This window comes from Neolamprologus multifasciatus, chromosome 22, assembly GCF_963576455.1.
Source record: "Neolamprologus multifasciatus chromosome 22, fNeoMul1.2, whole genome shotgun sequence".
Lineage (NCBI taxonomy): Eukaryota > Metazoa > Chordata > Actinopteri > Cichliformes > Cichlidae > Neolamprologus > Neolamprologus multifasciatus.
This window is the reverse complement of record NC_140459.1, coordinates 29,121,104-29,137,891: the sequence shown is the minus strand read 5'-3', so window position 1 is coordinate 29,137,891 and position 16,788 is coordinate 29,121,104. Positions and strand designations below refer to the sequence as shown.

General features: G+C 41.9%; 2 protein-coding genes across 3 annotated transcripts in view; one reads left to right on the top strand and one right to left on the bottom strand.

The window, feature by feature from the left end:
- Positions 1–1,037: 1,037 nt before the first annotated feature.
- hsbp1l1 (heat shock factor binding protein 1 like 1) lies at positions 1,038–9,528 on the bottom strand. Its single transcript, XM_085148786.1, has 3 exons — positions 9,336–9,528; positions 9,171–9,237; positions 1,038–4,244 (listed from the first exon to the last, which is right to left on the bottom strand). The coding sequence occupies exons 1-3, from the start codon at positions 9,378–9,380 to the stop codon at positions 4,150–4,152; spliced, it is 207 nt and encodes a 68-aa protein (XP_085004912.1). The 5' UTR covers positions 9,381–9,528; the 3' UTR covers positions 1,038–4,149.
- A 6,227-nt stretch (positions 9,529–15,755) lies between these two features.
- Positions 15,756–16,788, top strand: part of slc66a2 (solute carrier family 66 member 2) — a 37,260-nt gene continuing 36,227 nt past the window's right edge. Inside the window, exon 1 of one of the 2 annotated variants that reach the window (XM_085148779.1) lies at positions 15,756–16,506. In XM_085148779.1, coding sequence (XP_085004905.1) covers positions 16,304–16,506 — 203 coding nt within the window. In that variant the 5' untranslated portion in view covers positions 15,756–16,303. The remainder of the gene's footprint in view (positions 16,507–16,788) is intronic. The other variant, XM_085148780.1, reaches the window with a different exon arrangement.

The following is a 16,788-nucleotide window of genomic DNA, read 5'->3' as shown; positions in this document are numbered from 1 at the left end:
AGGGATCCATCCAATGTGGGTTAGTGTCAGACCAGTAGCGGCGGTTTTGTTTGTTAACTTCACCATTCACATAAAAGTTTGCCTCATCACTGAACAAAATCTTCTGTGTGGACTGAGGGTCCTGTTCCAATTTTTGTTTTGCCCATTCTGCAAATTCTGTGCGCCGATCTGGGTCATCCTCGTTGAGATGCTGCAGTAGCTGGAGTTTGTAAGGGTGCCATTTGTGAGTAGCTAATATCCACCGAAGGGATGTTCGACTAATGCCACTCTCCAGTGACATGTGGCGAGTGCTACGCTGTGGGCTCTTGCTGAATGAAGCTAGAACAGCCACTGATGTTTCTTCATTAGTGACAGTTTTCTTGCGTCCACATTTTGGCAAATCCAACACTGAACCAGTTTCACGAAACTTGCTGCAATGACCCGGTTACTGCGTTCACCAGATATCAACACAATTTCGATCTGCTCCTCACGTGTTAACCTCTTTGACATGTCAATGGCTGTGAACAAAGAGAAACTTGTAAATAACTCATGAAAGAATAAAGTTACGTTGAAACCAAGCACACCATTGTTTTTCTTGTGACATTACCAATAGGTTTGATGTGCCACATGGCCCTCTTCCTATTGAAAAACCAAAAGTTGTATCCAAGATGGCCGACTTCTAAATGGCCATCATGGTCACCACCCATCTTGAGGAATTTGCCCCCTCACATATACTAATGTGCCACAAACAGGACTTTAATATCACCAACCATTCCCATTTTATTACGGTGTATCCATATAAATGGCCCACCCTGTATATTGTCTCTCACTGGCATGGTTCTCGAGATGGACAAAGGGCCCCCCATTTTTTTCCCTTATTGTTGTCCACACTTTCAGAGCATGTTTTATCCAGTCATTCTCTATTTTTAGGGTTTTAATCAATTTTGAATTAATGAAGGGTAATGTTAATAAGGATACGTTCTTAGCTGTGCTTTGTTCCATCTGAACCCATCCAGTTTCCTGGTCATTTCTAATCCTCTTTAAAATAAAAAATCCTTACCCTCTAAGCTCAAGCTAATTTTAATGCTCACAGTCAGTGGATTCAATAATGTGATTAAAATGATCACAAAAGCTTTTCCTTTTCTTCCTTCGCAGGATCAGGATGCTGGTAAGATTTCTGTCAACTTGTTGTTCACAGCATACAACATAACTGAAAACCACATTCAGTAATTAGAGGGCACTTTTTTAAGAATATGAGTCAGATCCGGAGCAGATTTAAAGGGTTTTTCTCTTTTCCCATGCTCCACCTCTCCACACAGGTTTACGGAATTTGGATTGGTAGCAGTCGACATGTGTCTGTGGCAGTTTTGACCTGGTCCGTCCCTGGTGGGAGCCCTGTCTGCTGGACCAGTCAAAGTTCTTAAAGACCCAATATTTGGAGTCTTCTTTGCTAATATTTAGAAACAGCTACTCTCCAAATACAACACACCACAGTTCACATTTTTACCTGCATTTCTTGCTAACTTGTTGCCTTTATAGTCCACATACTGCAAAGCAATGTAGAAAGTGTTAGCGCTACACATTCAGTTAAAGCCCCTCCTCCTCACAGGGCAGTCCGGCCCTTGTTCACTACTACAGGTTTAATTCATTTTATTTTCCTAATTTCCTCAATACACTGGATGCTGTACGTGAAACAAAGTTACACTGACAAAGAGAACATGTAGAAAAATTTAATGAGGGTGGACACACTGATGTTGCACATTAAATGATATTAAGGTCACAAAAAACTGCATAGATATTAAACAGCATCATCTCCCAGAAATGCTACATGTAAACTGATAATTACATTTTTATTTTATGCATAGATGCAAAGTTAACAAGTGCCTTTCAGGATTTAGACTCAATATTATAATCACAATATTTCAACAAAAAATGGAAATAAATACTTGCAGTAAATAAATGAAAAACATTTTCCTATTTTCCCCAATGAGCTACTGTCACTGATGCCACGCGTCTTGATTTGACATGTGAATGTACTGAACAGCCTGAGGCAATGTAAGCACTGTAGCATCCTGGGTAATGTTTCCCTGGTCATTTTAAGTATAGAGTAAATATTTAACACTTTAGTTCAGGGGTGTCAAACTCAAATACACAGTGGGCCAAAATTCAAAACTGGAACAAAGTCGCGGGCTAACGTTAATATTTATTGAAATATATTTATTCCTCCAGATATAAGAATGAATCTTTTCTTATGGACACGTTTTGCTGAAAAACTGAATATGGAACAAGCAAAGCTTAATAATAAACAATATATATATATATATATATTAGCTGTATAATACCAGTAGGCCAGCTCTAATAGTAATTTGGTATGGCAGCCTAATTACATTTGGCCCGCGGGCCAGAGTTTGACACCTATGCTTTAGTTTAACAATAACTAAAGTATCTTCACCTTGTAACTTGCCAGGAGCTGGACTATAGTCCACCAATAAAACAAAAATATTTTCTAGCTGTGATGTTTTTATCTCAGGTTGAGCTTTTTAACCAGCTTAAACACTTGTTGTGCAAGAACACGTGTGTTGTGGACAAGCAGAACTGACTGCACTGCTGACTATTCACTGATATTTGTGTCACACTGTGATAAAGAGTTGAGTGTGCTTTGAGTGCTCGGACAGAGTAGAAAAGCGCTATATAAGAACCAGTCCATTTACCAGTCAGAATGTTCAACACACATCCATCAGAGCAGACCAAACCTGCCCAATTCTGATAAGTGCCACAGATACATAACAGCCATCATACTAATAGGTGGGAACCTGCTCAAGTGCATCACTGTTGCAGTTCAGTGCTGAGCACCATGTTCCTCTGACTCGATGTTCAGCTGCTTTGTGAGAGAGGCTCTTTTCAGTCAGGTGGACATACTGCAACCATGCTGGATTGCAGATCCGCTGCAACATTCAGAGATACCAGAACCACAGCAGGTAAACAGCTGGTTCATGTGCCGCTAAGCGTCAAAGACTGTAGAGCAGAAGGCAGACTGCTGTCAGCAGTGCTGTCCATGAAGGTGGCCCTCTTCATACACACGATGAGACACTTGTTGAAGAGCAGCTGGTTTATTGCTCACTGAGTACTTTCTCATAAAGTACTCAGTACCAAAGTAAAACATTTACAGACGAGAAACTTATAAATCTAACTATTAACTGATTTTGGGGTTTTTTCCTATTTGAGTGTTCAGCCACATGTGTGAGTGCATGTAACCCCAAACTGATGCTACAAATAGAATCAAAATCTCTAGAAACCAGTGAACCAGCACAAAAATTAAAAATTCAGACATAAACATTGTGCACCGACACATTACAAACACTACAAGTGTGTAATTTGTGCATTTGTCATATGGAGAACCTGCAATTAGCATTAAGACATCAAAACTTTGAGAACTCCTGGTCTCCACATCAGTAAAACTCAAGGATCCAGAATTCACATCCACAGATGTTACTGAGGTGAAGGTTGTTAGAGATTAAGGGTAGTGATGTGCCAGTTAAAGTAAAGACAACCACCGAAACAAGCAAACAATGGTGTTTTAAGATGTTAATAAAGCCTTTATAAATGCACCATGCTGTTGCTTTATTAGACTTCCCTGTAGATGCATTTCTGCATAACAGCTTAGCCATCAGCCCAGCCTTGAATAAGACAGGCTTGCTTGTAACTGGCTGAGGTTCAGAGAGGTATTTCATTAATTACATGTTTAAAGCCAACACAGACGGTCCTGAGGAGAAGCACACAGCTGAAGTAAGACTTCTGTGAATGCTTCCAGTCACAATGAGAGAGGTCAGCTTTGTCGTGCTGGAGTACGAGGCAGAACTGTTGGAACTGATTGCCCAGATTGTACAGGTGTACCTAATGAAGTGGTAAGAGGCTGTATTTTATGAGTTGGAAAAGTGGAAAATAATGATGTCTGATTGGAGGACATTGCTTCCAATAAATCTCCGAGGTTACCCTGATTGGATATGATCTGAACAGCACATCGTAGCAGCTGGAAAAATAAGGACATGTTAACATGAGATTCACTACTTCAGGTGGGACTTGACCATCTGAAGTCCCGCTTCAAGACCGATGAAGTGTGAGGTCACAACAGGAAACAGCTCATTGGACAGATGAGGTGTCAGCCTGGCGTCACTTTGAAGTTGCCTGCGCCTCCATACCAGCTTGCGTCATGAGCTCAGTGACGTTTCTCTCAAGGTCGTTGATGCGGGTTCCCATCTGATCAAGTGTGAGCATTAAGAAACAAACAAGTCTGCATTCATGAGAAGCTAACTACATCTACAATATGTTCATTTTTTCCCAGCTGTTTGAATAACACCACCTCTGAGACCAGGAGCGGAGGTCAGAGGACACATTTGTCAAAACTGCCAGTTATGAACAAAAGCACTGATAACGCAACAGCAGCAGTGATGATGACGCTGGCACAGAGTCTGTTTACACACTGCAAAGAGGCGGAGCCGTTACTGACACTGTGAGCTCAGGTAGAGTGAAAGAAAACTTGCTTCTAGTGCCAAAAACAGCAGCGCTGTTCCTGTGATCACCATTAAAACCTTTACTGGGAAAAAGCAAGCGTCAGTCTTTCATCAAAGCACCTGACCAGCAAACTCCAACATGAATAAGAGCAAACTTTGTAGCTGCCCCATCCTCGCTGATTGTTTGACACACGGAAAAATCTGCAGTAAGGCTCCAGAAGTTGTGTTAAAACCTGCAGATGGACTGTTCACTTTATTCATTCATTATACAGCTCGCTGAAGCAAACAGGGGTGAGTCTAAAGGGGGGCATGGGGTGTACTAGACCATATTTATTTCAAGGCTTTTGTAACATTTTTCTGATTGAAAACGAAATAATATAAAATATTGTGTTAATTAAAACCATGTTAATATTTAAAAATATAAAAATAAAAGCTTTTTTCATAGCTAATAAAACATACATGAGCCATTAAACTGAGAGCCACTGACCTGAGGGTTGTTCGGTTGGACACTGAATTATAAATAATATTACATAATGTCTACACCATCATTGGCTCCTGTTAACATCAGAAAGTCTTCCAGGAAGTAAAGGTACATTTTTATGCTGTTGTTTAAATACTTGAGATTAATATATATTTATAGGATTTAAGAAAATATTTTCTTTTAAAAATTACATTTCAACATGGCACATAAATACAATTAAAGGGCTTGTTTGGGGTTTTTGACAGATGTTGCAGTTAAACTTTAAAACACTGCAATTTCTAAAATAGAAACCACTGAGCATTTTATTGTGACATACCCATGTTTTCTCTTTTGTCTTATTAATTAGCGATTATAAATATTCAAAAGTATTTCTTATCCAATTGCACGATCTGATATCCTCGTGTCGGTGTTGTTCCCACATCATCATCATAATAAATGTTGTTCCAGGTTCAACATTGCAAGTGAGCAATCACATTGTTGTGACGTCATACTTTTGCAACTTTGGAAAAAAACGCCTTGAAGAAAAAAAGAAAAAAAAAAAAGAATCTACTTAACGTGCGAGAAACCGCCTCTGTCCGCCAATCCAGCAATTTGAATTTGTTGCATTTCAGGATACTGTTCTTTAATAAACGGTAAGCATTATACATATTGTTCTTGCAACACTGGAATTTTATAAATGAATGAATCGCTTGGCTTGCAAAAGTATGACGTCACAACAATGAGATTGTTCACTTGCAATGTTGAACCTGGAGCAACATTTATTCTGATGATGTGGGAACAACACCTACACGAGGAGATCAGATCATCCCATCCGATTAGTCAATTAATCGATGGAACAATTGACAGATTACTCCGTTACTAAAATAATCGATAGCTGCAGCTCTGTTAGCTTTTAATAACTATTTGATCCCCTGCTGTAAATTTGTAAGTTTGTTCACTTACAGTGGGGCAAAAAAGTATTTAGTCAGCCACCGATTGTGCAAGTTCCCCCACTTAAAATGATGACAGAGGTCAGAAATTTGCACCAGGGGTACACTTCAACTGTGAGAGACAGAATGTGAAAAAAAAATCCATGAATTCACATGGTAGGATTTGTAAAGAATTTATTCGTAAATCAGGGTGGAAAATAAGTATTTGGTCAATAACAAAAATACAACTCAATACTTTGTAACATAACCTTTGTTGGCAATAACAGAGGTCAAACGTTTACTATAGGTCTTTACCAGGTTTGCACACACAGTAGCTGGTATTTTGGCCCATTCCTCCATGCAGATCTTCTCAAGAGCAGTGATGTTTTGGGGCTGTCGCCGAGCAACACGGACTTTCAACTCCCGCCACAGATTTTCTATGGGGTTGAGGTCTGGAGACTGGCTAGGCCACTCCAGGACTTTCAAATGCTTCTTACAGAGCCACTCCTTTGTTGCCCGGGCGGTGTGTTTTGGATCATTGTCATGTTGGAAGACCCAGCCTCGTTTCATCTTCAAAGTTCTCACTGATGGAAGGAGGTTTTGGCTCAAAATCTCACGATACTTGGCCCCATTCATTCTGTCCTTAACACGGATCAGTCGTCCTGTCCCCTTGGCAGAAAAACAGCCCCATAGCATGATGTTTCCACCCCCATGCTTCACAGTAGGTATGGTGTTCTTGGGATGCAACTCAGTATTCTTCTTCCTCCAAACACGACGAGTTGAGTTTATACCAAAAAGTTCTACTTTGGTTTCATCTGACCACATGACATTCTCCCAATCCTCTGCTGTATCATCCATGTGCTCTCTGGCAAACTTCAGACGGGCCTGGACATGCACTGGCTTCAGCAGCGGAACACGTCTGGCACTGTTGATTTGATTCCCTGCCGTTGTAATGTGTTACTGATGGTGACCTTTATTACTTTGGTCCCAGCTCTCTGCAGGTCATTCACCAGGTCCCCCCGTGTGGTTCTGGGCTCTTTGCTCACCGTTCTCATGATCATTTTGACCCCATGGGATGAGATCTTGCGTGGAGCCCCAGATCGAGGGAGATTATCAGTGGTCTTGTATGTCTTCCATTTTCTGATGATTGCTCCCACAGTTGATTTTTTCACACCAAGCTGCAGATTCACTCTTCCCAGTCTGGTGCAGGTCTACAATTCTTTTCCTGGTGTCCTTCGAAAGCTCTTTGGTCTTGGCCATGGCGGAGTTTGGAGTCTGACTGGTTGAGGCTGTGGACAGGTGTCTTTTATACAGATGATGAGGTCAAACAGGTGCCATTCATACAGGTAACGAGTGGGGGACAGAAAAGCTTCTTACAGAAGACGTTACAGGTCTGTGAGAGCCAGGGATTTTCCTTGTTTGAGGTGACCAAATACTTATTTTCCACCCTGATTTATGAATAAATTACAAATTACAAATCCTACCATGTGAATTCATGGATTTTTTTTTTCACATTCTGTCTCTCACAGTTGAAGTGTACCTCTGGTGCAAATTACTGACCTCTGTCATCATTTTAAGTGGGGGAAGTTGCACAATCGGTGGCTGACTAAATACTTTTTTGCCCCACTGTAGTTGTAAGTGAACAATCTTTTATTTTTATGAAATAATATCAACCAAAACTCCAGGAAAAACACATTAAATAAACGTTAGAAATGATTTGCATGTCACTGAATTCAAACATAACATGACTCAGTGCTCGGTGGAGAAGCCCTTGTTGGCGATTTTACCCATTTAGAATTAATGCATCTCACAGCATACAGAGTGTTCGGAGCACGAGTGACCCGCATATTGCAGCAGGGCACTTACATCCAAACTCCTCAGGGCGCTTTTGTTTATTTTTGTCTGAGGTTCGATTTTATTGAAATTGCTTTTCAATAAATGATTTGCAATTTGAAACTGCATCTCCATTTCTGTGTGTATTTTCTGACTACATCAGCAACAGCTTGAGCGTTTAGTTTTGGGTCACTGCTATGCTGTAAGACCCTTCTTCTGTGTTTTTGCTGAGGGAAGGGGTTTATATGTGGAACATGGCTCTGTCCTCTGGCCCCTCTATCTTGTAAAGTCGTCCTGTGCCCTCAACAGGAAAACACCCCCAAAGCATAATGTCTCCACCTCTGTGCTTGACTGTGGGGACTGTGTTCTTCGGCTCATATGCAGCATTTCTGTTCCTCCAAACACAAAGAGCTCGACTTTGGTTTAATCTGACCACAGGTTAGATGTTCAGTGGTAAACTTAAGACAGGCCTGTACATGCTGGTCCATACCCTCCTCAGGATAATCCTCATCCAATGATGCAAGATCTTACATGCAGCTCCAGACCCAGGGTGAACAGCTGTCACCTCCTCACCAAACTTCTTGCTGTTGGTCTTGGGCAGGTCTACAAACTTGTCCCCGATGTCCTTTGACAGGACAGCTCTGGTCTTGCCAATGGTGGCGGAGAGGTTAGAATGGAGGACACTGATTTTGTGTGCTTTATACACTGAAATAGTTGAGACCAGGAGTATCTGTAACTGACTGACTGAGGTGTGCACCAAATGGGCAGACAGGCAATCTGTGGGAGTCAGAATTCTGGTATACTAATTTCACCCAGTGACACTCAAATCAGTGTAAATTCATTTATAACAATTAATTTCTTTGTGAGTGAGCAAACTTACAAAAGGATCAAATAATGATTTCTCCAACCATATATCAAAATTACCCCTCGTCACTGACACATTTTCAAGTAGACAAAGCTCAATTTCTGAGTATATTCCCATCTTTTAACACACATTTCACTGTTGACTCTTTTACAGGAAGAAATCTCATTACTGGGTGCCAATGTGCCTTAAACTGATCATTATTATATAAATATATACAGTAGCAGAAGTCACAGACACAGAGGACAGTCAGAATGGCACATTTGACAGAGGTTTGTCTCATTTGATTTTCTTCATACTGCACTTTTAAGTGATTGTTGTATGAAAACCAAAAATGACGTATTTTTAAAGAAGACTTATTTCACCTTCAGTAGCAGTGGCGCTAAACTTGTACAACAGTTGAACAGTTCAAGAGTCTCGGCAGCGGTCGGTCGCCCTCTAGTGGCCACGTGTTCATTGACAGGAGTCAAAGTTAAAGTCTCATTAGTGAGCTCATTGCTCTCAGGTGTGTCTAAGCAAGCAGAACTTTGAGCTGACTGACTGCGTGGATAAAACGCGCCTGAAATGGAAGAAAACGCGGCTGGAAAAAAGGATATGTTTGGACTCCAGCTGTTCAGAGATGCTCTGGAATCTTTGCTCAAGTCGCTGCATGGTTGCCTCCATCTAAACGGACGAGAGAAGGAAACTCGTTCTTACACAGATGTTTGCGTGCCCGGGTTGTGCTTTTTACAAGACACGTAGGTCACATGAAACAAACTCACCGCCTCGGTCATGTCTTCAGCTGCTTTGCACTCTGTTTTAGACATGGTGTCTCCAGACACACACACACAACCCGCTCGGCTGCACTCAAACAAGCCGCACACACGCCTGACTGGGACTGTTTTGCCGCACCGGCCTGTGACACCCAGGTTAAAAAATCCCAAATGAGTTTCCTTTCTGTGACGTTGGCGGTGACTCCCTTAACTTTGCGGTATGCCGAGTTGACACAAACTTCCGCTTGTGGCGCTCGTCCCTTCAAAATAAAAGCGTCGCAGGGAGACTAAAGATCACCCTGAAGACTAAATGGAAAACAAGGGAGCTTCATTCAGAGTCTTCAGGCTGTGTAGAAGAATAAAAGACGTCATTACCAAATACTGACTTTCAAGGTTGCTAGAAACTCAAAAACTCCTTGTATGTACTCCATGAATTTCCATGTGTATTTGCACGGTTACATAAATGACTGCATCTATTTCCCATTTAATATAAATGCAAATGTAAATTTCTATATGAAGAAATAAGGTGCAGTTCAAGACTCCTCACAGTGCTGCATTAAATATGCTGGCAAATTGTCTGCATAAACTTTGGATCCAGTACCAGGATCTGTGGCTCTGCATTGCAATTTCTGTTTAAACCCACCCAGTAAAAGAGAAAACCACCAAAGCGTCCTCTGCCCACTGTCTATTTGTATCAAGACGTGACAAGCTCAGAGTCTGTAGACACCAGAGTCTAACTTCATTGCTTCTCTGTTAAACACCAAATTAAACCTCATAGAACCACATTAAAAGTCCCAGTGCGCGGGCAAAACCTGTGACTCAGGTGACTAAGTGTCCCGCTTTATGTGAGAATAGCTTTTTTTTTTTTTATCTATTTCCCCTACCACATTTATTAAGATAATGTCCCACATTTTGATTGTTTCTAGTTTAAAGCCTGAGCTGCAGGTCACATTTATCCAGTGGATGCGAAGTAACAGGAAGGTCTTTTTCTCACACTTAGTGGTAAACTTAGGAAACCTTCAAGTCACCACATTTTTTTTTCAGCTACAGACGATTTTATTTCAATATGATTTTTTTTTCTAGAAAATTTTTTATTTTTTAAATTTGGCACAAGGGTGAATAGCTATGGCCTAAATGTACACGGTATATGTAAGTTGCATAATTGGCTCATAATTGCAAGGTTTGACTCTTAAATCTTTGTGCCAATCTCTGATATTACCAAGGTGTAAATGCCAACAGCTTTGACATGAGGGTAGGATCATTTAGTCTTTTTGATTTGGATATAATTCACTCATCAGTGTTAACTGGTGACCATTCTGGATAAAATAGACATAGAATAGGAACACGTCTAACACCAGAGATTTCTAAGAATGGGTGGATTCATCCTTAAAGTCATCCAGAAGAGCCAGCGTGGGTTTAAGACGACTGAAAGATTAAGAGGAGCGAGAGGTTGAGGTTGTTGCTCTCTGTTAGCCCTGAGACAGGCTGGTGATCTGCCCAAGGTTTACCCCACCTCTCACACCCGATCTCACCCTAAGCCAGCTGGGATATACCTAACCCAACCCTGAATTTAATAAGTGGGGGAAATGGATAGATTGGAATTTATGCTAATAAAGTCCACTTAATTTAATTGTTAATAATGAGGCAGATCACATTCAGGGGGATAATATTGATACAATGACCATGAAGACAAACTGTGAGTTTGAATTTAAGCAGCAAATCTGGAAAAGTAAAACTGTTCACACAAGTAAACAGATTAGAAAACACACCACGCCACATGTGTGAGCTGGAAACTCTGTTGAATTCAGTCTTGTGCTGTGGCAGGATGTCTACAGTTAGGGTTGCCAACCGTCCCTTAAAAAACGGAATCGTCCCGTATTTAGAAACAAAAGTACACGTCCCGTATTGAGCTGAAAAGTGACGCACTTTGTCCCGTAATACAGTGAGAATCAAAAGTAGTCTATAAGTTTTAATGTAATTAACACTTTGTTTGAAAACATAATTCCCAGCCCCGCTCCTGCTTTGTGACCAATGAGCTGACAGCACACTTATGACAATTCGAGTATGACAATTCAGATTACCGCTCATCTCATTGGTTGAGGAAAGGTCGCTTGCAGAGAAAATACCGGAAGACAACAGATGACCACAACAAAAAGCATGGCCAACAGGGAAACAAACGCCGACACTGCGGTCTCAGACGACAGTACACCTGAAGCTGGGCAAACACTGTGCGATTTTCAAACTGCACGATTGGCTCGCATGGGTTATAAGTTCGTAGGTCACGATGCAGGGTCTCACACTATACCGCCCGATGCTCTGATGCGACCCGAGTGCTCACACTGTGCCTCCATAAAATGAAGGTTATAACAGAAAATCTGTCACACAGACACACACCACCATCAACTTTGCTAAATTGCTAATGAAAAACACTGATCAGGTAGCTGTGACTGAGCAGCAATGTAAATCCGACTATTTTCACGGTTGTTGTGGTCGTGATAATTTGGTGATGCCACTTCGAAAAGGCTCGGATGAGCTTTCCAAAGTTCTACAAGTTGTGCCTCCATCGCTTGTGTCCAGATCACACGCCGCACAGCCGTGCTGCTCCGTCTTTTTCACCGACGTTTAGGTGTTTGCGTGTGAGCAGTGTGGGCGGCTGCGGTGACACCCTCACGAGCGATTGATGATCGGGAGCTGGTCGTGAGGTGTTAATCGCTTCTCGTTACCCCACGTATACTACACGATGCACGATGAAGGCCAAAATCGGGCCGATCACCAAATTGGTCGCACGACTCAAAAATCGGCTCAAAATGGGCCAAAAATCGCACAGTGTAAGCCCAGCATTAGACCAGCAATGTTTGTTCCTCTCAGAGAAAGAAAAAAAGGCTACAAAAGTACAGGAAAGAATGGGAAAAGGAAAACACCTGGCTGGAAAAGTGCACGATAACACCAATAAAGCGCACTGCACTGTGTGCCGGCGCACTTTTTCCATAGGCATGCTTCTAATGGTGGGCACATGAAGAACATGAGGGGCGTGAAAGCTCGGGGAACCCTTAACCAATTTTTGTCCACCAGGCCACGGCAGAAGCAGATATGGTATGTAAACACTGGTTTGTTTGTTTTTAAACCCTCTGGTTAAGGTTAAAATGGGCATGTGCAGTGAATATCAGCGCTATGTGGCCAGAAGTGTGATAATATAATTTATTTTGTGTAATAAACAACTGCAAGGATAGATGATTACAACAAATAGATGAGTAATACATAAAAGTAATACATAGATGAATAATGATGATGAGTTATGATGCGTAATCATGGGAACAAGTGGGTTTACAAACGGGAGCAAAAGCTGAAAAAATGCCTCTACTGAAGCCAATTGCACTAAATGCACTAAATGTGCACTGTTACAAGAATATTTTTCTTTCTATTGTTTTCTATTAATTTATATAATTTTAGGTTAAGCAGGACAGAGTTCTTTTAAAGAAAGATTTACTTTTATACTCAAAAGTTAAGTATGACAGGCTTCTGTTTAAGAAAGAGACCTGTTTTATTGTGTTAATGTTGTCATTTTGAGCTAAAAAATAAATGGCTAAATGATTTTAGTTTCCCATGTGTTGATATCACAAAGAATATGCATCTACTTAAATCAAATTCAAGTCAAATGGTTAAAAAAATAATTTCACACACAAAAAAAGAGCTAAAAAATTCACCACACTGGGAAGGGTGAAGACAACTGGGTCGCCCGGCCCTGGCCACCAGGTGTCCCTTATTTATTTCTCAGGGAGTTGGCAACCCTATCTACAGTATAAATGTCCACAAGGCATTTCATCCAGGTAAAGGCGCAAAGCAAAAAAAAAAAAACCAAAAAACGAAAACCCACTTGTTTTCCCCAATTTCCGCCTTTTATTTTGAAGGCGAATATTGTTACATTTCCGTTGTTGTAGCAGCTGCCTTTCTCATCCTTAACTGTGACAGTGGCGGAGATTTGTATGCGTGCAGCACATGGGACAAACATTTTTTAACTCTTTGTAAACTGGTTTATCCTGCCAGTCAGGTCGCTGTGGGTTTTGTTGCTGCGCCCCCAGAATGAGGCTTTGGTTTTTATGTAATACATTATCCTGCTCACTTTGAGAGATGAGAGAAAACAGCTGTCTGCCATGAGGGTTACATAACTTTTATTAAGCCTTTATAAATCTCTCTTTATTTCGGGGAGTGTCTCTTTCACTCCTGCTGAATATAATACATTTATACTGTATAACATTATTACAACGGCTTGTTAAAATGGACTGCAGTGATTAAGGGATGGACTGTACAAAGGAAGAAGTCAGCTAACATAAACCAGGTTACATGAAATATTGAAGAAGATGTTGCTCTACAGTCAGTGCAGAAAACAGGCAGAAGCAGATGCGTCACTTTGTTTTAGGCCTCTTCAGTTGCAGTTGACTAAAATATTCATTGTCTGCAGCAGGGCCGGATTAACCTGCTTAGTGTTCTCAGGACAAAGACTGTGGGTGGGGGGCTGTAGCCGTATCGTTATGATGCACACTGAGGACTGCGTTAGAGATTTGTGAGAGCGAAAATGTTTCTTACTGCTGTTAGCAAGTGATAGAAATAATTAAAACTGTCCACTTCTTTCATCTCTTTCCCCTAGTTCACCCCCTAAAAAGCTGAGGCAGGCTGACCCTGGATCTCTTCCTCCCCACTTTCACCAAGCACTTTGGAATTCTCTCTAATATTATACAGTCTTTCTAAATAAATTACAGTTAAACTGAATGATTTTTGTGGTTTTTGCACTTCTTCAGATATCCTGTTTGACACCTCCTGCTCTGCGGTTTGTGTCACTGTTCACAAATATATTTCCATTTTAAAAAGCTAAGAAGGACCTCCTTCTGAATGTGAATGTGTTAGAGCTTTGTAATGGTCCAAATGGCCCAGGGGAAAAAGCTGTTTCTGAGTCTGGAGGTGTGGCACCTGATTGTTCTGAGGCGCAAACCAGAGAGCAGCAGGTCAAACAGGTGGTGAGCCAGATCCAAGTTACCTATCATAGAGCTGGTTTTCCTAATATAGGAGGAGCTGGCGATGGCCTCCAGGGGGTGCAGAGTGTAGCCAATGATTTTTTGGGGGGAGTGTTAATTACACTCTGCACAGCCTTCATGTTATCATTTGTGCTCCCTGCGTACCAAACACCCAGGCAGTAGGAGAGCACGCAATGCACTGAGGAGCGATAGAAGGCCAACAGCAGCTTCTGGTACAGGTTATTCTTCCTTTGCCCAGGTGAGATCGCCAGAGATGTAGGTGCCCAGAAACCTGAAGATAGAGACAGAATAAACCCACTCACCATTTATAATGAGAGTGGAGAGAACCTGTCTGTGCCTCCTGAAGTTCACAATAAGTTCTGTTGCTTTAAAGATGCTTAGTTTCAGGTTGTTTTCTGAGCACCAGTGAGAAATATTTCTACCTCTACACTGTCTCATCTCCATCAGAGATTGATCAGAGATCTGTCTGACTGACCGAGGCTGGTTTGTGAGGAGGTCTTTGATCCAGGAGCAAGTGGCAGGGGGTTCTGAATGTGGTCTAGTTTGGTAGCAAGGATGTCTGGTATTATGGTGTTGAACGCTGAGCTATAATCCACGTAAAGCATCCTCACGTAGCTCTACCCATTCTCCAGATTTCCCGCTGCTCTGTGAAGGGTGATGGTGATGGCATCCTTCGTGGACCGATTTGCTCTGTAAGCAAGCTTGTGGGGGTCGAGAGAGGGAGGTAGGCAGTCTCTGATGTGCTGAGACACTTCATGACTACAGACCTGAGAGGTATAGGTCTGTGGTCATTGAGGCTTTCTATTCCAGTCTTTTTGGGGATGGGAATGATGGTGGAGGCCTTCAGACAGGTGAGGACAGTGGCATGAGTCAGGGAGAGGCTGAGCAGGCTGGTGAGGTTTCCTGGCAGTTAGTCTGCACAGGGTTTGACCACTGGCTCTCAGTCTCCTCCTGACCTCATGTTCCTCATGTTGCACCTCAATCAGATGTTTTGGTAGCCATCAACAAGCTTCTGGCATAATTCTGTCTGAACATTTCGCCTGTGTTTGTGGCAGAATAGACTGAAACTGGTTGGTTTTCCTGGTGCCAACCTGTTTTTTTATGAGTAGTCCAGGTTGAAGTGGGGGCCTAATTTTTTTAATCCTCAATTCCAGAGGCTTATGAAGCAATTTCTAAGTAGCTACAGAGTCAGAGCCCAAAATTACCATAACGTTCACGTTCTGCCAAACAGCTGACACAAACTATATGTTAAAATTCTTTCTTTTCTTTATATATTTTCTTTTTTTATTCTTTCTATTATTTTTTTTTTTAGCTAACCTGCTAGCTAGCTAGCCACATACAGTTTGCCTGTGTGTGAACTATCTTGATCAAGTTGGATAATCTTTGATTGAGCGCGTGACGTGTGACGTTCCAGGAAGTGTTGGGAAACATTACAGACGGGCAGGACAGCGAAGAAGAAACAATGGTGATGTAGGGACACCGCAAACAAAAAATGCTGTTTCATTTCAGGTTTCTTCACATTTCAGGGGCTTTTTTATACATTTTCAGGAGAGTCGTGTGTTTCCTATAACGACTTGAGTTCAGCCCGTGCTAAAACGCTGACAAGCATCAGCAGTGTTGAGTCAAGGAAATGGGAAACACAGAGTAAATGACCGTACTGCAGTGACTGCACACAACCGCTGCTTTTGTACGGAAGCTCATTGTTTACTGCTCATTGTTTCCGCTATTGTAACGTCAGCCCCAGATACGTCGTTTGTGCTTCACGGCTCTGTTTATGATGGCGTGGCATTAGCTGCTGTTTCTCAGTCATGCGTGGAAAACACGGATGCTTCTCTCCCGATCTCAAAGCCACATCGAGGAACCGGAGGAGGATCAACAGCCAAAAATAGTCTCTAGAGCCACTGACAGCCAGCTGACGTCTCTTCGCTTATTCCGCCGACGAACAGCATGGAAGATGAGTTGTTTGACCAGATCCTCACCGTGTTTAATAACCTGGTGGCGTGGGTCGCTGCCGGTGCCATGGTGTTCGGTGGGGTGGTGCCCTACATCCCCCAGTACAGAGACATCCGCCTGACCCAGAATGCAGAGGGCTTCTCCACCTACGTATGCCTGGTGCTGCTGGTGGCAAACATCCTGAGGATACTCTTCAGGTAACAGACTCTCACATCCTTTGAGAGCTTGTGAGGTTGTTATGGGAGGCTTGGGATATTCTCTGATATTCAGCTTTTAAAAAAAGAAGAGATCCTCTTACACTGCATGTTAACCGACTCATAGAGGAAAGCCTGCTGGGTTGAATGCACTGCAAACAGTCTGCTGGTTACTGTTAAACACCAAACTGTATTTTACCTCTGAACAGTATTCAACTTATAGCATTTTCCTTTTTTTTATACAGTGGTTATAATGGTGGATATTAAATGAGGCCACAGAAATAA

Excerpts from the sequence above, each read along its gene's own strand:
- hsbp1l1 (XM_085148786.1), bottom strand. The coding sequence starts at position 9,380 with ATGTCTAAAACAGAGTGCAAAGCAGCTGAAGACATGACCGAGGCG. Across the intron at positions 9,238-9,335 it reads CTGAAGACATGACCGAGGCG|ATGGAGGCAACCATGCAGCG; the intron begins GTGAGTTTGTTT and ends TCGTCCGTTTAG. Across the intron at positions 4,245-9,170 it reads TGAACAGCTGGAGTCCAAAC|TTGATCAGATGGGAACCCGC; the intron begins ATATCCTTTTTT and ends TAATGCTCACAC.